The sequence below is a fragment of the Thermobia domestica genome, chromosome 9 (assembly GCF_964235325.1).
Source record: "Thermobia domestica chromosome 9, izTheDome1.hap1.1, whole genome shotgun sequence".
Lineage (NCBI taxonomy): Eukaryota > Metazoa > Arthropoda > Insecta > Zygentoma > Lepismatidae > Thermobia > Thermobia domestica.
In genome coordinates, this window is record NC_137462.1 from 128,880,971 (window position 1) to 128,906,625 (window position 25,655).

Sequence of the window (25,655 nt, forward strand, 5' to 3'; positions counted from 1 at the left end):
GTCTGAAATGACGCCCCTGCATGCAAGACCAAAACCAAGACGAAGACTCTTGCACAAGTACCGGTATTACTTATTTTTTTATATATAGATGTAAAAAGAATGGGGAAAATCATTACATCTTTCACTAGAATTTCTTGGCTTCATAAAATTTTCGCTGAATTGAATGAGTTCCCAGTGGCTATGCTGTCCATGTGAATCTATCTGTTTTTGTAGTATATGGGTACAGTATGTCGTTTTCTGAATCGGTTGTTCCCGTTTTCTGTAGTTATTACTCTTTTTCAAGCCACATCGGTGTCATTCTAATCAAAAGCTTGTTGCACACAAAGAAATGTATCATTGGTGCTGAATTACGATGCAATCCTGCGTTTACAACACGATCGAGAGTATAATATGAATTAGTACAAGGTATAAGAACTTCAGTGTCTGATTTACTTTGGTCATCATTTGATTCATTTATGGCAGCCAATGATTGGATTTTGGGAAATCATACGAAGAATAGGGTATAGTTATGTCCATAAGAAGCGGATAAGTGAAAAGTACACTAAAACATGTTATAGGCGCGGCGGGATTGCACGTCCACCTTTGGTGCACGGAGTCCCGGGTTCGATTCCGGTGGGAGAGCATTTGGAACTTTAACTGTCCTGGATTTGTATGTGTTCGTTTTCCAGTCGAATTTAGTAAAAAGGCTAAAGAAGCCTTGCATACGAGGAAACTCGGGTGCTCAGGAAACTGATATGATCAGTAGATCTTTTATTTAAAAAAAAAAAAAGATCAGTGGTAGAGCGTTTACTCCTGTTGTACGGAGTCCCTGGTTCGATCCCAGATTGCGCCATGTGAGCGTTTTTGGTGGGCAAACACCGTGCGCGTGAGTTTTCTCGGGTTTCTCCCGTTTCATCCTACTTTCTTCGTTTCACCATTTTATTCATTTCTCATCATCACCGTCTTCCTTAGCCTCGGTTCATAATCGTGGGACTTTAAACTAGACACTTTATTTAATTTCAAAACATATTAGTGTGTTGTTCTTCTTCTTCCAAAAGTATAGAGAAATGTAATACTGAACATCGGTAATTTCGTACACCATAGGTGTCGACTACATGGGTATGGCTAGTGATGGGCATTGGGAATATTCCCGGTGGGAAGGAATTTAAAAAATGGGAATATTCCCGGGTTTTTTCCCTGGCCTATAAATTCCCGGGAAGGAATTTATTTTCATTTCTTTACTTTATCTTCCAAATTATAAGAACCATATGACTAATTACTTTTTATACAAAACGGAAAGGTAAATGGAAGTGATTTATGTGAGAAAAGAAAGTGAATTGTTGGTAACGAAGATAGAAAGCAACGTGGCATGCGGGGCTCTAACCCGCATTCATTCGCTAACGCTCGCTCTGCAACGCTGTCTGAATTTAATGTTGGTAACGTAATTTAACGTATGAAACCATAAAACAAACGCATCGGAATAGAACATCGCAAAAAAGTAGGTGCAAAAGCTGGCCCCCAATGCTAAAGAACAGCCAAAATTAGCAAAGTACTAATTTACAAATAATGAAAAGGAACCATTTTGTAAGGTAATTTAGAATTATGTAGAAATAGAGATGAAGTATTATTAATAAACCCTGAACCACCATTAGTAATAGACGTCGATCTGTCTCCTCTCTCTGACTCGAATTTCTGAAGTACTCGGACCAGAGATGGAGTGGGTCAAGTTTTCTGAGTGGGTCAGTGGGTCGTGGGTCAACGTCATGTGACCCACTGTGACCCACCACCCACCGTGATCCACTGTGACCCACCACCCACCGTGACCCACTGTGACCCACCACCCACTATGACCTACCGTGACCCACCATGACCCACTGTGACCCACTACCCACCGTGACCTACTGCGACCCAACACCCACCATGACCCACTGCGACCCACCACCCACGTGACCCACTGCGACCCACCGACTCAGTATGATCTATCGACCCTCTCTGGTCACTGCATTGTAGAGATTATCTTCTGAAGACTGATAAATTTGTCACCGTTTTACTTTCAAGACCTTCGTTTCCCTTTCTTTTCCACTTGTTTCTGTCTACTTACCTGAGGTGAGTATATCTAATCAAGTGAAAAAAGAACTTCAGGCACTTTCGGATATTGATGTTTTTAATAGTAATAATAGCAATAGGACTTACACTACAACTTGGCTTTCGAGACCTGTGGGTTTTTAGAGCTAACTACTGGAAAAAATACATTTTTGTATCATTGTAATATATAAATTATTTATAAAAAATTGAATGTAACTATGTGTGCCTGATCATCACGGTCAAATTGCAAAGTCAAATGAAATTACTTTTGGTATATAGTTAGGCCTTAGTCCAAATTGGGATGTTATATTGCTTTTATTATAATGCATAATATCCTAAGGAGGTAGTGAGGATCCGAATTTTTGCGAAAAAAAAAAGAGTATCTCGCAAGCCGTTAAACTTGCGGAGCTGAAATTCAGTATATTAACTCTTTATTGAAAATAAACAGAATGTGTCCTAGCATTTTTTAAATTCTCCTTTATGTGAGGGGGGGGGGGGAACTTTCTCTATATGGAAAATTGGTAGTGAGTTGGTTTGTAAAAATGATCGAAAACGATCGATGTTATTTAAGAAAAAAAATCAGAAACAAAAAATACAGTGCTTGGCTCCATATATCCATTGCTTTCTACTATAATAATTGCTGAAGCTTATGTTTATTATATGGAGCGCTCACAGCACAGGGCAATCAACCCATAAAGTTGTGAGAAAAATAGGCATAAAATTTGTACTGTAAGCTTAATTACACGGAAATTTGAAGTTTGGATTGCACGCATAATTGTATGGAAAATTTTACACTTTTTTCCCCTTTACGTTGGTCTACTTACTTTGATTTGGAACTTTGAAATTTCATCCTTTTTTTCACTGAAAAGTATTGATAATTCAACAAGGAAATAATTATACTATGATAATTTAATTGAAATTCATCGTAATTTGGCACATGACAGACAAGTGTGGTAATTGAAGTTGAAGGAGGAGGGAAATTCCCATTCACCTCTGAATACTTTCCAGAAACCTCGTTCGCTTTGGCTTTCTAGACGGGGGAGGGAACTTGGTAATGGTATCAAACCTTCATGTGTAATTACAAAAATTAAATTTATAAGCAAATAAGAAATCATCAGTTTATCAGGCTTTAATTGATAATTTATTCACAAGATTCCCTATCAAAGGCGTGGTAGATGAAGGTTCTGTTCTACAGGTAGATGGGCCGATATTGCCAACTGACATGGTCGATATGGAAAAGATGTTGTATGGTGATAGAGAGATGATACTTCTTGCTGAGTATTTCAAAACTGACCAAGAAAAATCGTTATCAGACTTAAGTCTAACAAGTAGATTGTCGATGAGAAGTTGCAGAAATCGGGTAGAAATATTATCAATTTCCACGACAGAGTACGAACGGGGATTTCCCCTTATGAATTTACAGATGACTGATATTAGAAATAGATTAAGTGCTCAAACATTGTCTAACTTGTTGTTCATCAATGTTAATGGCCCACTGCTAGACAAGCTCAAAGTAGACGAGCTAGTTATTTCTTGGCTGAAGGATAGACATCATTCCACTGCGGATGATTTACCGCCAAAAAGTTATCAACAGGAAATAAATCCGATTTCGGATTTGTTTTAAGGTGGAAAATTACGAGTTACGGAAAATGTATACTTGTATTACTAATGGCTTATTTTTTTATTCAACTTTGTACCTACTTTTTAGTAAGTCTCTTCTTTGCTTTAGGTAAACTACTTTGGAATAAATATTCATATTAATTGCAATTATGCGTAATTGTAACTTAAATTTAACGTGGTGTTTTAGTGATTACACAAATTACAATTATGAGCATACTTTATGGAGATGCTCTCACATAGGGTACCCGAGCATCTTTATACCCTATGAAAAACTGATTTTTCAAGTTTTTTGTGAGAAAAATACTGTGAACTGAGAAACCATAACCTTTTCCATATTGTACATGGGTATTTTCCTGCGAATAGAAGTTTCTTGTGGAATGCGTTCAGAAATTAACACTGGCAAGAATACTCTCTTAGTACAAGTATATTTTAGGCACACACTAATTTCCCCCCACTTCGAACTGTTTCAATTTCCTCACAGACAAAAAGTTTACCATTTTATATCGTAAAGGTCAGATCCACCGTTATTGTAACAGAGTGGTGCTTGAGCGATTGACTAGAAATTCAAACTCCGATTAATGACAATTTCACAGTCTTGTTTTAGTACAAGTGTAAACTCTTTAGTCAGTTCAGAAGAGGCCGTGGATCGTGTTCAGAGTTGATGACGATGGATTTTGGTGAGTCAGAGTAGGTCAAAGTGGATGAGAGTGGTTCATAGTGGGTCACGGTGGGTGGTGGGCCAGAGTGGGTCGCCGTGGGTGGTGGGTCACGGTGGGTCAGAGTGGGTCACGGTGGGTGGTGGGTCATAGTAGGTCATGGTGGGTGGTGGGTCGTGGGTCACGGTGGGTCAGTGGGTCGTGGGTCAAGTTTTCATTGACTCACGCCAACTCTGACTCGGACTTCTTTTACATGTGAATTAACGTATGGAATTTCGACAAATAGGTAGAATGAAAGGTCGTTTATGGCAATGTTACGTGCGAAAATATAAAGATAAGTAAGTTTCTTGCAAATTTTTGAACATAAATATGTATGCGCAAATGTTGATAAATTGGTGAGACATGTATCTTCTAGCATTTATCCAATCTAATTAGTTTATAACATTTATAAATTTAATGTAATGTGTTTATAATATCAGTAATAGAGTCAAGTTGAGCAAATCCACTTACATATAAATTTAAACCGTTACTATATAATTTTTTCACACATATTTAATTGATAGAACATATTGTAAATAATTATACATTTATGCGTACTTTCTAAATATAATGAAGTGTTAATAAAGTAACATAGTACTGTTCAGAATATACATTTTGAAGAATCCTCTGTGGACAACAGTAATAATATGCTGTGATATAAAGATTAATTCAACTTTGAAATCATAATATAGTAATAGAATGTAATTTTCTTACTGATTGTACATAAATTCCCGGATAAATTCCCATTTTGGGAATCTTCCCGGGAATATACCCGAAAAATATCTTCCCGGGAATTTACCCATCACTAGGTATGGCTTTGGCTTCGAGGCTTAAGCATCCGCTGGAAATTTTTAATGTGTGCTCATAAAATTAATATCGAAATAACATTTTCATGACATTGACAAAACTTAGTGCATGTGACCGAAAACTTGATTTCATGGAAGGATACGCTGAATAATTGTATATCAGTTTAACTTTTAGCCAATTATTCAACAATAAATAATTCATATTTACAAGTGAAAGTGATTTTGTACAATTATTTCAAATAACTTGGAGTTTGATGCTTATTTTGTATTTCTAATATAGGTCACAAGCATTTATATAAATTGAGTTTACACAAAAGACAGACAGTTGAGTCGTTTTCAGGTTTCGCTCAAATTATTCTAAAATATTAAGAGGTTTGATTACAGTCATTATTATTTTATTTCTCTCTCTCTCTCTCTCTTTTTTTTTTTTTTGGCCAATATTGCTAAAAATCATCAAAGCTATTCTGCTATTATTGGCAGGTCGCTTGCTGCAACAGAGAAGCTTCTATGTACAGTGGTTCTAAGCTAGTCTCTTCGTCTTGACATAGCAATTTTCTGTTTTAATACTTTTCTTCAACTACAGTCTCCTTTGCCCCTTCCCTCTCTTTCCTTCCACCATACCGTCTAGCACATCCCTCTAATACAGTTCCTCCTCAGCCAATGTCCCAACCAGTTCCTCTTCCTCCTCTTAATTACATCTAAAATTCTTATTTTCTCTCCTACTACTACTATTTCTAACACGTTTTCATTCGTTTTCTGTTCATCCCAGATAATTCTCTCCGTTTTTCTCGGTGCCCACGTTTCGAAAGCCTCCATTTTTAAAATTACTTTTGCGTTGCATCTTTCTGCCCCATTGAGTATAGTACATATTGGAATAAGTAAAACAATTGGAAATTTGTTCAATACAAAGATGAGCTAATCGTGGTTGAAAAAAAAAAATCTGACGTCTTTAGAATGTAAAAATAATTTTACAATTCATGATATTTGAATAATCTGTTCCGTCTTGATTTTTTTTTCATGCATCTCAGGGGCTGTCTCCTCAATTTGGGAACCAGTGGAGTATTGGATCTTTAAAAATATATAAAAAGATAACGATATGATTTATTTTATAAGTAGTGAAGCGTGGGCATCGATTGAAGAAAAATAAAGGTCGTCGCCTATGTTACACTATCATCATACTTACACAAAGGTAAACTATATTACATTTAGAAACACACATTGTATTTCCGTTACTATTGGTGCATTATATAATTTATTACCCCTTACGAATCCAGAGTATAATTTGCCTATGAAAAACATAATATTTGTTAAAAGCAAGACTTGCAAGACTCTGGCAAGCAAGACCAAGACCAAGGATTCCAGTACAAGACCAAGACCTAGACTGGATGTGCAAGACTAAGACCACCCAGGTCTTGGTCTTGGTCTTGCATTTGCTCATCACTAAATTTAACAAACTAACACTCCTGAATTCCAAAATCAATTACAGCTGTACGGCTTTTGCTTATTGATGTGACGTGGCAACAGTCGAGTGCTTTCAAAGGCATTAGATCATCATCATCCAACTACAACCGCGCTGTCTGACTCTCTCTTCTGCTCTAGATGATAGTGTCATATGATTGGTTGATCTTTCGTCCAGCAACACAACTATAGTTTTCTTTTAAAAAAGCAGTTCCGCATGTAACCGCTACGAATAATTTCGCTCATTAATTTCAAATATTTAGAAAAGGAAATCTTATAAGGGCAAAGACTTCATCGTTTTATGCATATTTTTTTTTCTTTAAGTTAATGCGGAAGCAATGTGATAGTATGGGGGAATAATCTTTATATAAAAGAAATAATCACTGACTGTGCAACGACTAGGCCCAACAACTTAAACAAGAAACTTTAAACTTGGTAATCAATAAGATTTCTGACGTACCACTGAGGAGGGATTTATAGAATGTCAATGCGAAAGGAGGGGAGTGGACAATTGCAATTATTATAAGATGTTCATATCTTGGAACTCCGCAACTTTGGAAACATGAAATTTTGTATTTAGACTTTTCATTTAGAATAAATACATGCTTCAACGTGTTCGGTATTTAACGATTAGAAATTGGATGATGGGCTGCATTTCTTATATTAAGAAGAAATTTTGTATTTAGACTTTTCACTTAGGATAATAAAATATATGCTTCAGCGTGTTCGGTATTTGAAGATTAGAAATTGGATGGTGGGCTGCATTTCTTATAAGAAGAAATTTTGTATTTAACTGTAATGCTCCAGCAATTCATTTTTGCATCATTGTTTTGCTTCAAAGTTCTTTTCACTAGTAACATTTGATTTTATTCTTCATTTACTTTTTTTTTATATTCTGCTGTCCTGTACCCACCATTGCTTCGTGTCAAAATTGAATTTATCTGCAGAGGTAGAAATGAAAACCCAAGACGATCGATCGTGTCAATTTTTTTTATGGGCGAAAAACTTATAGGGATTTTAGATAGGGAGGATACGCGTAACGCAGCCATACAAAAAAATCAAAAGTTCTGTGCAGCGAAACCCAAGGTACGGGTTAGACGTATTTTGGTACACGTAATCGAAATTTCCAAATCCCAGGACGATTGAGCATGTCGATTTTGTTTTATGGGCAAAAAACGTATGTGCTGCCTTGCGTACCAAACAAAATTCGCTAAAGTTTTTCGTCTATTAAAAATTGACACGATCGATCGTCCTGGAATTTCGAAATTTGAATTCAGCGTAACAAAATACGTTGAATCCAAACTAGGCCCGTAGCCAGCCCAAAAATGTAGGGGGGGACCCAGTAGAAGTTAGGGGGGTTCCTACCCAAACATATTATAGTTCATCACCATATTATAGTTCATTTGCAAGCCTACCGTGAGAATTTTAGGAGCCCAGTGAAAATTTAGGGGGGGGGGTCCGGTGCAGAGAACTTTTTTTTTTTTTTTGGTAGCTATGTTATCATTCAAAGGAGGCACAAAAATATAAGGTTTCACAATAAAGCTGTCAACATTTTAGAACAAAGATAACAAAACAACAGCGTTGAAAGAGCATTGACCTTGGTAATTTGAATAACATCATCTACAATATTTACATGTCAAAATGTAAAGAAAGTTCAAGTTACATAACTAATCAGAAACATTTGTTTCGTTTTTCTAAATAATACTAATAGGCTATAATGTAATACTATAGGTATCTTAATTAATTACAGATTAAGATCATAGAAATTTCCTTGAAATGTTGAAGTTTTACAACATATTTATCTCTTTTTCTTTCGAAGATATTCTATATATCACGGAGAATATCATTTCAATTGTTAACACTGATAACTTTTAGATAATATATTATTTATATCAGAGATGGCCAACCTTTCACCATGAAGAGCACTGAGGCCCATGATAAGATAGAGACACAGTTGTGGGCTATTTTTATTTCCCTTGTCCCACCTTTGAAGCAGTGGTTTGCCAAATGTATGTAAGTCACATATTTCTCGAAGTTTTCCTCTGTTATGGGTATCGTGATTGTTGTTTCTTATTTTACATTTATAGACAATAGGATAAGAACATTGCATGTTTGTAACAACCGATGGTTATATTAGACCCTAACAACCTTATTCTATGGAAGTTTTAGTAACCAAAATGTTAAACAAAATTCCTTAAGTTAAAAAGTTAAGTCTGAACACCTAGTTTTTTTTTCCTGTTACACATCAACTTAAAGAGAAAGGTAAGAAAAGCATACATTGGCTTTCCTCTTTTATCGAATTATTGATTTAAATAATTTTGATAACTATTTCGTTTGCTAGTACCACTATAAGGTACCTCAAAACTTAGATGCGCTTTAAGAAAAGTTTATGAATCACTTGTTTTTCTGGTAGCCAGCAATTTAACAATTTCATATGTTGAGTAAACTGCATCCATGGTAAGATTGTGCTTGTGTAAGGTAAGTTGCAGAGCATCATAATTGAAAATATACTTAATTTTATTTAGCGCTAATATGAATTTATTAAATATCAAATTGCAATGTGTTTTGTTGTCATTTACATAAGGCTTGCAGCGTATGCTATTCAAAACGTAATTAATTATACGCAAATTATTATGTAAAAAATTAATTATTGGATTCATTTAAACAGAGATAGTGACTACGAGGTCATCTATATGGTAAGCTTTATCGTACAGGTTAAAGGGTAAGGTTTCCTTATGCAATAAGTTGAAAAGTATAAAATAAAACTGATGCAGTATGTGTCCAGTGCGAGTTTGATAGATATTAATACGGCTTACTAGTTTTTCTTTCCTTCTTTAAGCTAATACATTTTCTTATGTGCACTCATGTGTAGTCTTACTTTAAAAAAAAAAAAAAAAAAATCAGATCATCACCTCGTTTAAAAACCACACTTCTTTCTTTCATAATTTTTTAATTTTTTTTATTTTATTTTATTTATTTTATTTTATTTTATTTATTTTTTTTTAGCTTTTCTTGCCCTTACTGAAACACTGTCTTCTTGTTAAACAACCGAAATAACGAACTAAATATACACTTAAATATTCTCTAACGATTATTACCATTATTGGATTCGTAAAATTACCAGCAGCATGTGAATCACCGATCATAACTATCATCAATAGTAGTTTTGAAACAATATACCTAATGGTTTCTATTGAAAGGTACAGATATTATCAAAATAATGGAAACACTTATATATTTCAGCATGTTAGTAACATTGAACATTCTTGTGTTCCCTCTGTCTTGTATTAGTCCGGTGTGAAGTGATAGCAAGAATTTTGTATTATCAGCTATTTTGATACTTGTTTTCAAAATACCATACTTTCTAAGTTTAAATCATTTTGAAGATTAATTTTTCAAGAGATTTTTGGTATGAAAACTGATTGTTTAAGAACAAATGATATACGTAATTGTACAATATTATTTGCTTTTAACAACCAAGAAAATTTCTAAGATCAGATATACCCCAATCGTAAGATCACCGAACAGAAGAAAATTATACATCAATCAATGTTACAGTTATGGATAGTTTTCTCATTTGATTTTGATTTCTAGTTCAGTATCTTTTTCAGCAGCAAGAATATATGAGACGTGACCTACAGTTAAACGTGGAATTCGAACCACATGAGCTCTAGCCGAGAATAGAACCCGGGCCTCCCACTTCAAAGACGCGTGCGCTAACCGCCTAGCCACGAAGGAGTTCTGGTTAGTTTTTGAAAAATTTGAGAAGAAAAAAGTATTTTGTAAATCGAAAAACTGATGTTGAGTGAAAAACCACGCCACTTATTGAGGCAAATTTGATACTTAAGTATACACTTATGAAGCTTTTTATTGATACCAGCAGCGTTACTGTACATAGTGTGGTTACTGACATATAGCCTAAATTTATGATTAACTCTTAAATGTGTACAATATAATCAAAAGATAAAACGTATATACAGGGTGGTCCAAAAGTAGGTATACAGTGCCGCACTGATCAGCTCATTGCATTTTATAGGTTATCCATCAGGTAGACTTAATTTCTTTATTATTTGTTCTTAATGCCTTTTGCTTATTCTTTAAGCTCGGAACAGCCGAAGCAAATAAACCCATAAACTAGAATGTTATATTAGATGAATGGAGGGGTGTATACCTACTTTTGGGCCACCCTGTATGGCTGATAGATCATATCGAGCTTAACAAAATGCCATATTCTGATGCATAATTTCCGAGAAAATCGACATAAACGAAATTTTATGGCGCAAAGGAGTGTCATTCGTTGCAAATAGTAGGTGATAGTTCTGTGGGAACAGATTGTTTAAAGCTATATTTATCTACTTTTTGTGTAAAAAAAATACTATTAAATATCAAATTACGTCTTGCTCTAGCAGTCACACGCACATACTCCTGACAATTACGAACCTACTACTTTAATATGTTGCAACATTTGGTTATACAACTTTCACCAGTGTTCGTAGTTTGCAAAAGCTAAAAATAGCGGATGAAAATTATATTCACAGAACAACAGAATTTCTTAATATACGCATAGCCAAAATTCCACAATAACCACAATTTTGATTGGCTCAAAAGTAGATACATATTTTAAAATTGTCTAACAACATTATAGAATATCCAGTACTTACAGTACGATGGTAGACCAAAGGGGAGGGGTAAATTTTGCCAACAAGTACTTCTTTTATTTACTTTATATGGATTAATATGTACTCAGGATTCTGTTTTTTTTTTGGGGGGGGGGGGTGATTGTTCTCTTTGATGAAAGATTCGTTTTAACTTTTTATTTAACTGGAATATACTGAATTTTTTGGGTAAAAAATCATGTTGTACAGGTCGATTTGACCTCCCTGCCTGGTCATAGATACTACCCATCTTTATTTTTCCTAAAATTCCTTTCATTTATTTTTTTATATCTAAAACTTGTATTACTTTTTAAAACTGTTACTTTTCTCCTTTTTATAAACAATTAGGCTTCCATGGAATTTGCCGAGTGTTAGTCGTAATACTGGTTTTCTGCATAGTATTATAAGAAAGAGTGCGTCCAGGTTTAGCCCTTCCGATGCGTAGAACAGGACTGTGAAGGAAGCAAAGTGGTCAGATACACCGTCCTTGAGATATTGTGTTCCAAAAGTGTGGGGTGCCACGAGATGGCGCCAACATCGAGGTTGAGATCGACGTGACACTTTAGTTTATGAAACTCAATCAGAAACATCCTCATCATCGGAAGTATTTTTAATGCGAAGAGAAACGCAGGACTATCGATGACCGGGCACAAGAAACTCATAGTTGTGGCAGTAAGAGAAGTACCAAATAATGGCGGCCATGTGTGAACAACATCCTACTGTACGTACTCCAGACTCGCAACAGCGAGTTTAATACGATATGGAGTTATATCTGTGACCACTATAACGTGATAGCTTCACACTTTATATAAATACCCTCGAGGCGTTAAGAGGCGATCTCGCAGTTGCGTCTCGATACTGGCGCCATCTCATGGCATCCCACACTTTGGAACGTAGGAACGGTGCATGTAACCACTCTGGTTCCTTCAGTCGTGTTCTATGCATCGACGCTATCGCTTGCACTCAAGTTAGAGCAAATTCATCAGGAGATGAAATTGGGGCTAAAGGCTAATGCTGTGTTGACCGCACTCTTTGATATAATATATAAGCGGTTTTATGCACAAATAAAAAGCACAATTCCATGAAAAGTTTCTTTTTTCAAATTTAGTTAAACACGTTAACTCAAATTGAACAAATATACTTTGAAAGCTACTTAAAACCAGTTACTTAAAATTTGGCCATCCCCTTCCCCTCTGGTCCTTCACTTAGCAGATCCGAGCACGGACTTTCTAGGGTTCGTGATTGCAGAACTTTCCTTTGCTTTTTAAGTACCAAATAGTTAAAATATGGCAACATAAATAACAGTGTACTCAAAGCAATAAATTATTAGAACCGCCCACAGAGTAACACAGTTGAACAGAAATAAATACATAAAACACAGTATATAAGCTATAAATGACATTAACACGAAATAATAGCATATCACTTGGGAGGTAACATCTTGGGGAGAAAATTTCTGTAACAGAACAGATAGTTAGATACAAGTGGAATATTAAAATTTTATTTATTCTGGTACCGACCACAAAAATTACTCAAGTTTAGTTTAAAAGTAAGAATTTAGGGGCCTTATGCAGAGTCATTCTGACGCGTGATTAGTGCCACACTAAAGAGTTCGACTAACGAATGTTTCCTGCAGTATTCAGGCCTTTAGTATGACGCTAATCGTATGTCGAAACGACTCTGCATAAGGCGGTAGATGTTTTACTTTTTTTTTTTTTCAGTTACTCTAATATTTTAGTTTTACTGTTGCAATATGTATTTTTGATTCACGAAATAAGTTAATGATAGAAAGTGCTTCTAAGAAGCAAGTGTATTTTCTAGACAATGACAGAACGTAGCTATCGTATTTGGGTACCTTCAAAAACAAAGAAAAATACCATACCTTCAAAAAAAAATCGAAAGGTATTACTTAAATAGATTGTGCTGAAGAAAGTGATATGGATGAATGTAGATATTTGTACGTAGTTTCTGGAAAATTGGTAATAAAATGTCTCGATTTTTTGTAAACCTAAAAATGTATGCCGCACTATCAGCACAAAGTGATCTTGAAGTACACTCTAATTGAATTTTTCATTCTGATACTAGCCACTCAAAAATATACAGTATGATTGGTGAGATATAACTCAAAGTTATAGCCCAAACTTTGGATCAGAACTTCCGTCTCTACATCATTACCTATTTTAACCTGCTCTGATGCCTAATACGAACTACCGGAGTCCTCAAAACCTTACATACTTCTTAACACATACAAAGCATTTTTTACGTCCAGTTTTTACAGTTTGGTTATCCGCACATGGAACATGTTACCGTCGTCTCCAGATTCTAGAGCACCACGTCCTACGCCTTTCCTTTGGCATTAATTACCAAGCCTTACACGGACTTATATGAGAAACACCTTTCCCGTACATCCTTTATCATCTAGAAGATCTCGGACTCCGATGTGTTACGATACGATTCCAGACCCACCATCGTTCACTGCTCTTTGATGCCATACACCACGAAGCCCCTCTCTGCAAACCCTTTATTATTCTACGACACTCTCCACTCCACTCTTCCTGCTGTTTACTCTATACCATTACGTTCTTCCATCAAATAGTTCCGACTTTCAACTTCTTGAGAACTTCCTTATTGCAAGCTCTCCTCCACACATCAATACATCTTATGTTGCACTATAGCATCTCCTCATCTCCATTGCGTTCAGAGCAGCCCCTGGACAGATGAAAACAGGCTTTCACCTCTAATACTCTTTCCTGTGTTGTGTTATGTTCTCAAGTGTACCTCATAGTTTCATCTTCGTTAATGTTCTACTGTAACCACTATATTGAGGAACTGTTAGGGCATTATCGTCTATTTGTCCGTATCTATCTCATTTTCATTCCTTATGGTTATAGTCAAAGGGTATACTGTCCTAAAGTTATAATGGTCTATGTTGTAACAAAGTTATGTAAAATGTCCTTATTCAACGACAATTCACCTCCTTCCAAAGTTTCTACCAACTTCGGGTCCCAAATAAAGAGTGTGTGTGGCTAGCAAGAAAAAAAAATCCACTGGTGGTAAACTTCCTTTATTGTTTTAGAATTACATTGTTCAAAGATAAGACATTTATTAATCAGTAGATCACATTGAGATAAATAAAATAATATATCTGAAAGTGAATTGTCATGCGTAGCTTTCGGAAAAACTGTGAGTAACCATATTTTACAGCTTCATGACTTAACGTCAAAAGGTATGTGGTCCGTTGCCAACCTGATTGAGTACATACTTTCTTTTAATACCGCTGGCAGAAGTTTTCATCATTAATTTATGTGTTGTATAAGAAAATATTAACCGCTAACTAGTAGGTCATGTCTACTGTTGTTTGATTTCTCAGAAGAGTGATACTTATACTATTGTAATTGTCAGTAGAATAGTCACTCTTTTTGTTAATATCAGCCAGAAAATGTATATTGACACAATGGGTCAAACTCACAAACGATCTTACCTGTGATTTGCGTTGTATTAAAGATTTGACTAACGTGTGAATATAATTCTCGTATTGAGGAAATTTTTGTTATACAAACTGATTCGTATGTCAATAGAGGCAGGCAACGATTTTTCCGCTAGGCTGTCCAAACACACTAGCAGAAAACGTAATAAGAGAATATTAAGCGTATCTGTCGAACCTTTTTCCTTTCTAGGTTTTTTTTTTTTTTTTTTTTTTTAATCACAATGTATTTCAACAACCCTGACGGTAAGTTGTGACTTGCATTTTGCAAATAAAATACATGTCATAAACGTTCTTCTAAATATTTAAATTATAATCACGGCAGATCTTTAGTACGATACTAATCACACGAAAAATTGTTTCTGAATATGGCGAATATACGTTTCTATAACAGTAAAATCATTTCTGTGTTGACATACGGGTTTAAAGTTGTAACTCACAAGTAGGCCTAATGGGTCTAAATGGATGAATCGAGTTGCGGGATGAGACATAGTGCGTCTGATAGAGGTTGTGAAAATATGTATATGTGCAAAGTTATAACGGCTGAGCGCCATAAGAAACGGAGAGGGCGGGAGGGTCAAAGTTGGTGGGGAAGGCCTATACTATATTACATCAAATAAAGTGTTGAGTCGTAAAAATAGTGAAAGATAGACAATACAAACAGTAATAGTTTAACATATTGGCAAAATAAGAATGGGCAGAGTAGATCGTGAACCTCCGCCGGCATTTTGAAATCTGTGATATTGTTTGAAATGGAAAGGTAGTCATGTGATATATCAATTAGGGCCAGCATGTTCTCAAAAAGTCAATTATGAACTTTAGTGATCATTATCTGTACTTATTTGGAAGATTTAGGATCAACTTTATAGTTAGGCTTTTTTACAAAAATTTAGGAGCCTGATACTAGTATGTTGAAAGTTTGGATTATGATGAAAACAAATTTAAGTTAAACATATCTACAAGCCAAGAAAACTAACAGTGAAATTTGATATCCAAGGTGTATATTAGTGCATTATTATTTATGACATTACTTCTGATTTGCTTCATATAGTGCCGAAGAGAATTGTTCGGTACTGTCTGCAAGAACCGTTTCCGCTTTGTTTTTCGTTTTTGGTTGAAAAGAATGTGGAATGTATATAGCTACCTTTTGTTAAATGATACTTACTAATATAGATCATAACACAAAAAAATCTGATAGATTGGAATGCAATTATAACGTACTGTATGTAGACCACTATTTTTTTCACAACTTGCTATATTTTCACTCAGCTTTCTTTGTCCACCTTCGTAAGCAAAACTAACTTGGACGAGCGTAGCATGTGATATCTAGATGAAAAGTGGGCTACTGCAGTCGAATGTATTTTCGTAATAATCCAAATTTTCAACATATACGTATCAGGCTCCTAAATTTTTGTAAATAACTCTAAAGATGATACTAAATCTTCCAAATAAGTACAGGTAACGATCACTAAAGTTCATAATTGACTTTTTGAGAACATGCTGGTCCTAATTGATATATCACATGATTACCTTTCCATTTCAAACAATATCACAGATTTCAAAATGGCGACGGAGGTTCATGATCTACTGTGCCCATTCTTCTTTTGCCAATATGTGAAACTATTACTGTTTGTATTGTCTATCTTTCTCTATTGTTACGACTCAACACTTTATTTGATGTATTTCTATAACATAGCATAGGCCTTCCCCACCAACTTTGACTCTCTCCCTCTCCATTTCTTATGGTGCTCAACCGCTATAACTTTGCACATGCACATATTTTCACATCCTCTATAAGACACACTATGTCTCATTCCGCAACTCGATTCATCCAATTTGGACCCTTTACTTGTCAGTGTGCTTAAAGTTTGATGACAGATAGAATTGTAGATGCATCTGTTGAAAACTTTTCGTTGCTTTATCATTATGTGCTTCCAGCATCTGTTTTAAATAATTAAAAAAACAATTGAAACATAAACGTATTAATTTGTTATTATTCTTTGTAAATAGCTACAAGGAGATTGGATAACTCTGAATGCAACAGAGAATTTCCTGGAATGCTACAAGCTACATATAAGGGTTCACAATACATCAACTGCTGTATTGACTGCATCAGTGGACATAGGCGATGGTCGGATTTACAGAGCTTATGCTTATTGCCAAATCAGTGGACGAAACAAGTGTATGTTTCCAAAAGAAGATGATGAAGACGAAGATGAAGATTATGGTGAGTTAAACTATTTAAACAATAAACAAACAAGTAACTTCTTGATAAGCTTTAAATGAACAGTTACATTTCTTGTTTCAAAGCTTTAAATGAACAGTTACATTTCTTGTTTCAAAGCTTTAAATGAACAGTTACATTTCTTGTTTCAAAGCTTTAAATGAACAGTTACATTTCTTGTTTCAAAGCTTTAAATGAATAGTTACATTTCTTGTTTCAAAGCTTTAAATGAACAGTTACATTTCTTGTTTCAAAGATTTTAAGTTCAAATCCCACGGTTCGCTATTTTTGACTGTGTTTCCTGCATAGTGTGTTTCTCCAGTCTTAGTAGGTGAATACTGAAATGGTTTCGTTAAATATTAGTAGTGGCTATTTCTATTGTTAAATATTTTTCCATTTTGAAAAGTCTTCATGTTTGTATCTAATATCTTGTTAATAAGTAAAGATAATACGTTTTCTAGTTTAACAGGTAGGCCATATTGTAATTTAAAATATTATTAGTAACGTTAGAATGTGTGTCGAAAGAAGGCGAGTGAATTATTACTAAAAAACATTCATATATTACTGTGAATTATTGTATATACATAAAGTTAGGTATTTCTACGACACAAAGGTTGAAGTTGCTTCATTTCGAAAAAGTGTCGCGATAGAGATGTCTCGTCTCCTGCTTCTATTGAGGAAACTTTGTCTCGTCTTGTGGAGATCCTCCATACAAAGTGTGAATGAAGATCATAGCTCTGAAATACGATGTAATACATTCCGCTTTAATAGATATTTTTCCAAACTTTCTTTCATTAAGAAATTGTTTTCTTCGGACGTTTTCACATTAAAATTAGTAAGAGATATTCAATTGTGATTTAAAAGAGAAAATTAGTTATTTTCTACGTTTCCTTATCAGTAAACTATTCTGTTATGAACAGGGTCTGGGACTTTATGTCCTATAAAACTGTAAAATATGTATGTAAGTATGTCATAAAAACTTCTTAAAAAAGAAACGAAATTTTTTTTAAAAAAAAGTAAAAAAAAGTCATCTCCTCAAAACACAGAAAAAATCAAACTATGAGTACTTAATTTACAAACTTATTTTTAGGGTACATTTTGTGGTTTCATTTTTTGCTATTTTTTAAATGTTTTATTTGAGCTTAGTTGACAGCTACAAAGGGAACATTTTCCAATTGTATCTCTAAACAGATTTTTAAAGGAAAGTTCTATCGTATTTTTTAATGATTTATTTTACTTAGCTTACGGTTATAAAAAAGATAATTTTTCAATAAAACAATTATAGAAGGTTTTTTGTGTTAATTTGAACAGCTTGCAACGAATCTCTAGAACTTTTGATTTCAGTTTCTTTTAGTTGAACACACACACATACACACAAACGGAGAGAATGTATATATTTCAATGTCATACTATGCTATACACTTGAAAATGAAAAATAAAGATCGGACAAATCAATAGGCAAAAGTAATTTTAAGCATTGCATTGTGGTACGAAGACATTCTTCAGTTTCTCTTCTGTGAAATTTCGCCTATTATCTACAAGCAGCGACTTGTAGCGTGAGAATGTACGTTCCACATAGCACGAAGTCAAAGGAGCAAACCTCAAACATACTGTATTTGTAGACATTAAATCTTCTAAAACATTGTTAAGAGTTAATTCTCCGTCACCACTTGGTGAAAGTGTCATATCCAAAATTATCGTTCAGGATGGCAGTGAACTTGTCTTTCACCAAATCTGCTCTTGATCCCTTTGCTGTTTACAACTTTGTTCTAACGTCTTCTACGGTTCCAAGACAGTCTTGCACACTGAGACCATTTGTCTCCATCGCTCAATGGATGACACCAGAAACCCAAAATTTTTCAGAAATGTAAACAATATCATCTTTGCATTTAATAGGGTATTATTAAGCAATTCTTGAACAACACTAATACATGCTGCATCTTCAGTTTGAAATCCAGCAACTATTTTGGCAAGAATAGGCCTATTGGCGCAGTAATATTGAATTGCTTTAAGCCATATTCCTCACCATGTCACCACCGGCAGTGGTGGCAAAGCAATATCCGGGGCAGCCTCCTTTAGGGCCTGGCGTCGTGATGGACACTTCAAGAAAATTGTCTTCATGTTTGACACAAAGAGATCTACGATGGGATATTTTGCTCTAATTTCTTCACATAGTTTGTGGATTCCGTGTGCCAGACAGGTAATGTGGATCATTTTGGGATATAGAACTTTCAAGGCCTTTCCTGCTTTCACCATATACCTAGCTGCATCCGTTACAAGTACGAGAAGCCTGTCACGAGGAACGCCTTCTGGAAAAACCACCTGCATTTCGTTTTCAATACAGCCAGCGATCGTAGAATGGTTAACCTTCTACAACTGCTGAACATGCACAAGGAACATTTACCCAGCCTGTTCAGGTTCCCAAATACCAAGCATAACCTGCAACAGTCTGTCGTTTTGTCCACCGATATACAAAAATTTTTATTTTCCACTTTCTGCCGGATGTTACACATAGTTTCACTATAGATATTTTCCACATAGGCCTTCCTAAGTGTGGATTCGTGAGGGATTTCCTTGTCGCAGTACTTGTCCAAAAACTCAAAAAGGTTAGGGTTTTCCAACTTCCACAGAGGGATATCAGGTGCGATAAATGCTTTACACGTGTCCTTGGAGAAAGAGGACATTCGACTCCTTTGGGACGATGTCACATGTTGAAATAGCGTTTGTGATTTCGCTTTCTTACTACACACATTTCTTTTATGCTTCGTCGTATCTAAATGTTGCAATGCAGAAGATCTCTTCGAATATCCCACACTGGATTCACAGAATTTACAGAACAATATCTTGTCATCTATAGAGAACACATCGCTCCCAAATTCTGCAACGTATGTTTTCAACTTCAACGAAACAGATTACTTCACGAAACAGATTACTTCTCTACACTTGTTCCGCTGCATGCCTGGCTAAAACTACTATTGATTTTGACTGACGTAAAAATAACTATTTCTTTTAAGGCACAAAATGCTAATTTGTTTGTTTTTGTTTAAAAGGAAAAATGTAAAGAAAAAAGAATAGTTGTGACTGTCGTGCGCATGTTCAACAATGACCAGAGAGATTTTTGTTTTAAATGATTTTCGGCATTATAACGCAAGGCGGTATTATTTATCCCGTACTAAATTTTAACCTGGTAGAAAACCAAATTCGTTTCGTATAGTCTGATGCAAGTTATATCAACCACAGCGAGAACGCGGATTTTATTACTTTGGAAGAAGGCATATAAGAAAAAGTCTTTTTAAAAAAATTGATTTTGTGCAAGTATAGACCCTATTGCAAAATATATACAGTGCGTTCCATGAATAACACTAAGGCCCCTCTTCTGCAGAAACCAAGACAGATAGAAACATGAAACCTTTTGTAATCTTCAAGGGACATTAAAGGCAACATTATGCTGATATGGAGAGCCCCCTATGAGGTGCACTCAAGAGAGTTACGGGGGGTAACTACAAAATTTTAAATAGCAACCCCCACCGTGTAGTATCTCGTTTGAAAGGTAATCACGTATAGAGACCAATTTTGGAAACTATATATCGCTTTCGTGTCCCTATCCAACATGGTGGCCATCCGTAAAGTAGGGTCGAAGTACGTTCCACGCATAACACTAAGGCCCGCCTCCTGAAGAAACCAAGGTAGATAGGAGCATGGAACCTTTGGTAACCTTAAAGGGATACAAAAGACAACATTATGCTGTTAAGGAAAATCCTCCATGAGGGGGACCTAAGGGAGTTACGAGTGGTTGGTAACTACGAGTTCTTCGACCGTACTTACAGATGGCAGCTATGATGGATAGAGACACGATAGCGACAATCAGTTTCCAGAACTGGTCTCTACACGTCATTGGCTTTCAAAGGAGGTACCACACAATGGGGTTGTTATTTAAAATTTTATAGTTACCCCCATAACTCCCTTAAGCTCCCCTCTTAGGGTATTCTCTTTATCAGCATAATATTGTCTTTTATGTCCCTTGAAGGTTACAAAAGGTTTCATGTTTCTATCTGCCTTGGTTTCTTCAGGAGATATTCCTTAGTGTTATGTGTGGAACGTACTTCGACCGTATTTTACGGATGGCCGCCATGTTGGATGGAACAAGCTAGCGACATGTAGTTTCCAAAATTGGTCTCTATACGTGATTACCTTTCAAACGAGATACCACACGGTGAGAGTTGCTATTTAAAATTTTGTAGTGCACCTCATGGGCGGTTCTCCATATCAGCATAATGTTGTCTTTTATGTCCCTTGAAGGTTACTAAAGATTTCACGTTTCTATATGCCTTGGTTTCTTCAGGAGAATGACCTTAGTGTTATTCGTGGAGCGCACTGTATGAAAATATGTCTTATCATTAGAAAAGTGAAAAAAAATGTGTTTCCAAATTGGAAAATGTGGAAAATATTCCAAAATATGTCCTATCAACTTTGCTTGTTTCAGCTGGTTTTCGCCTGATACGTGAAGATTGCATCTCATTATCCGATTTCCATGTAAAATAAGCATATTATATAACATAAACTCCCGGGCCTTAGTTATGAAGAAAATGGAAGAAATTCTTTTACGAGGACAATAGAAACGTAAATTACAAAACATTGCACAAAATTGTGAGATTTGGTATCCTTACTGTTAGCAGTATCATTGGAATAATATAGCAATAGTGTTAACACTAAGTCAAGTTTCTATACGAATCATAGAACCGGTTGGTTCCTTGTTAAATGATTTGAATGACACCACAGTCTGTAACAAATTTTCTTTTCAGCAACGTACATATATTCAATTTGTAACTCTGGCATAATTCAAAACACTTGATTTTGTCACATAAGGATACCGACTATAGATTGTAAACTTGAAATTTATCTTAGTTTTGATGCAATTGCATACTTTACCTTTGGTTGCTGGACTCTCAGGAAGTTCCAAGACTTTCTGTATCTATCCAAAATTGTTAGATAACTGTGAAGGTCGTATTATTTGTGTTGTTTGTTTGTAGAACAGATAACAACCCTTGACACACGCAGGTCCAGATCCGTTATATAGATAGATTTCCAGTGATGAGCCAAAACTGTGAACGAAGATGTATGGTCCGTTACCGCCATTCAGATATGATGATGATCATGTCCTGTTGTTGCATTTGGTGGTCGCATTTGCTTGCACTTTCTGCTTCGAACTTCGCACTTTCCCTTCTATCCACTTTCGTAACAGAGTGCTTCCTGCAAGTCAAAATGTCACGGTATGTTTCTCGGAGACCGATCATTTTAGCCCGTTTGAAGTCACTCACATGCAGATATTGCGTTCTTTGATGTCGACGATGATAACTAGTACTTATTTTCATGTTTCTACTTCGTTCGACGGGTCTTCACTGATTAATCGTGGCGTAACACTACCACACACAAGAGCATAACGCTATCAAAAGAGACAGCGCTACTGCATCTATCCGCTTGCCATTTCTCAGCAAACTTAATCACTTATGGCTTGGTACGTTGCTCTACTAATCCCTCGAGTTTGGTGTCATTCAGGCCATTCTATTTACCTGTTGCGATTTTCAGAAACGGTAGTGTATATTCTTCAACAATTCAAGTTAGAGGATAGGATGAAAACTAATCTGGTTATACGGGAGCGTGTAGAACGGCTTATCCCAAATATGATAATCTCATTTAGCATCAGTGAAAACTTTAAACAACATACCATATTTGTTATAAATTTTGGTAACTTTTTAATTATTTGTTTGTCAATTTAATGTTCTTTCTTTTTCAGAGAATATATTCCGAGTGTTGAAGGCGGATCCTACGAAATATATGGTGACGAACCTTTGTATGAAATATCGCAGTGGAACCCGGAAAGACAGATGGACAGAAGTATATAGGCGAATCGATGCAACTCTAGATAATCACGATCATCAAATGATCGAAGAGGTTCTTGAAAAGATTGGAGTAGAATATGGTGATATGTATGAAATTCATTCGGAGAATTGCACATATAAGTTTTAAACAAATAGTGGAATGTATGAAAAACATCATCTCTAATTTTTAATTGTATGGACAAATTGGTGATAATATATCTATGTTAGCAGTATTATTTTGCTTTGCTAATATCACTGCAAAGTCATTTGTACAGAGCATGGAGGCGCTCGAAGAAAATTTTCTAGGGGACATCTCCCTGGTTGCTATATTACGTTTGGTATGAAAATCTTAAGAAATTTAATATATTTTCGTGAGCCAGGACCCCCCCCCCACCCCCTTCGGGCGCCCATGTTCCAGAGGTATATTTAAAAGCATAAAATTATCATATAGGAAGCTTTAATGTTCAGAATGTAGATATTTCAACATCATGAGGCCCCACGTAAAGAGGTCTAAACATAAATTCAATATTTTATTTTTTTAGAAATTAGATTTCTGGGCTTTGGCATCTATGACCATGTTAGCCCATCATGTGTACGGGACGACTTCCCTCGGAGATCACACTATTCGAGGAAAGGGAAGGAAGGAAGCGGCCTTGGACCTCTATGTGAGGTATCATCCCGGCATTTGCCTAGTGTGAATGAGGAAATTCCAAGAAAACTTCACACAGGATGGTTGGCTTGAAAAAGCTTTTACACTTTTCCGACCGAGTGTCTCCACCGGGAATCGAACCAGGGACCGCTCGCACTAAAGGGCACGAGAGCGTTAGCGACTACGGGACGCGGGGTCACTTTATTTCTTTGTGTGTCCGGCAACGTTGTCGATTCTCTGTTAATTCCGTTATGAATTATGTTTTCTGTTGTCGTCGCTGTTCTGTTTCTATGACAAAACATCGAGAACAATAGAAAAACAGAATTCGTATCAACACCGTTATCAGACACGCAAAGAAAAATGTTGAGTTTATGTATAGAACTCTCTATGTGGCGTCTTAAGAGGATGCAGGTATCCATATATGCATTTTTTTTTCATTCATGCACCAACAAATATAAATTAATGTTCAGTGCTACGATATTTGCCTATAGCATATACATTGTTTTCATAGGTGCTTACAAAATATTGTTTTAAATTACATTTAAAGAAAACTAATCACACTTAGAGTAACCATAATTTTAAGTTTTGTGTATACGTGTGTAAAGACTGAAATAAGTCACAACTTTGTACCGAATTAGACAAGTTTTCACAGAATGCTTGTCTGCAGACTCTGTCGTTAATATCCAAAATGTCATATAGTTCTTCTCTCTCTCACGGAGCTTTCGACGAACTTAATGGATAATTTTCAATCTTACAATCTCAATATACTGACATATATCAGTATCTGATTATTTTGATCTTCTAGGGTATCACATAAATTCAAATGATGGGAATAGGGTAGCTGTGATAAAGAGCTCACCTCTAATGGGAGGAGTTTCTGATTTGATTCCAGGGCCCGTAAGTTTGATTGTGAATTTCCAGTTTTCTGCGTAAATTAATTCGCATTTATTTACTTTCAATCAATGACCAATCAATTATTTAGCCTCTGGGGAAACGTGGGAAATAAAACTAAAAGAAAAAATAAAATAATAGCATCATTATGTATTTGACAAAATTGTAATAATTCAGATAACGCTTGCAAATAGTAAAAATACTATAAAGGATAGCTCTACTTATTTAATTGAACGTGAAAAGAGGCAACGTAGAGATTGACGTCGCTCCAAATGTGAGAATGTAGGCTATATATGTCCATCAGTCAGGCAGCGTACACACACACATTCTGAGAAAGTGAACGTAAGTTGTATATAATGCAGCCTCATGCACCACTATCCAAATTATAGTTAATGGATATTCATTGAAAGAAAAACTTGCTGAATGAACAATGTCCGTAGGGCAAGGCGACGCCCATTGTCAAATTTGAGTACGTATTGCGATTGAAGAATGTGTAAATCATTTTAACGAAACACCACGGTTACAAGGAACTAATTTCTTGTTTGGATGTTGAACACACAACCTCTCATAATCACAATTATGTCAAAATTTTGTTATACCTTCGTCGTTAAAATAAAAAAAGAAAGTTAGATGAATGAAAATCAAACTAGCAGTGGGAGTTAAATACAGTATAATGCTCTCCCTCTTCTGAGATATATATGACTTTAAAGTCAATCATCTTTTGATCATGATCAAATAAAAACATTCATCTGAGCGGAGCCAGAAGAGTCGTTTGAAAGTGGCGGATCGCATACTGGATGATGAACATAGGCGCCTAATACGGAGTTTTACATCAAAATAGAACACAGTAGCGATGCTATAATAATTATAAGGTGATACTAAATACCTTGGGCATGCTAAATGGCTGAACTTAGAAAAAAAAAGTAGCCTTTCTTGGGTAAGAGGAGAGTTGATGCTGATACCCCCTTCGACCTCCCCCTGAATGCGCCACTAAATAGAAAGGAGCATATCAAGCAAATCTAAATGTTTATAACAAGCTCATTCCTATTATTATTTTTATTATACCGGTATCTTTGATCGTTTGGAAGGTCAGAACAATGCTGAAATAATTTGAAGACTTTATTTGGTTAATAATAATTGGCGTTTAATCAGTATAAAAGAAAAAAAGTGATCTGCTAATTTAAAAGACAGGAATTTTACCAAAGCAACGACAAAGTCTTTTTTTTTTTT

At 35.5% G+C, this 25,655-nt stretch overlaps 1 protein-coding gene across 1 annotated transcript in view; it reads left to right on the forward strand.

The window, feature by feature from the left end:
• The window catches only part of LOC145695010 (uncharacterized), a 47,200-nt gene extending 24,082 nt beyond the window's left edge, over positions 1–23,118 (forward strand). The window contains exons 2-3 of the mRNA XM_081771836.1: positions 16,793–17,009; positions 22,801–23,118. Coding sequence (XP_081627962.1) covers positions 16,793–17,009; positions 22,801–23,033 — 450 coding nt within the window. The 3' untranslated portion in view covers positions 23,034–23,118. The remainder of the gene's footprint in view (positions 1–16,792; positions 17,010–22,800) is intronic.
• The last annotated feature ends 2,537 nt before the right edge of the window (positions 23,119–25,655 follow it).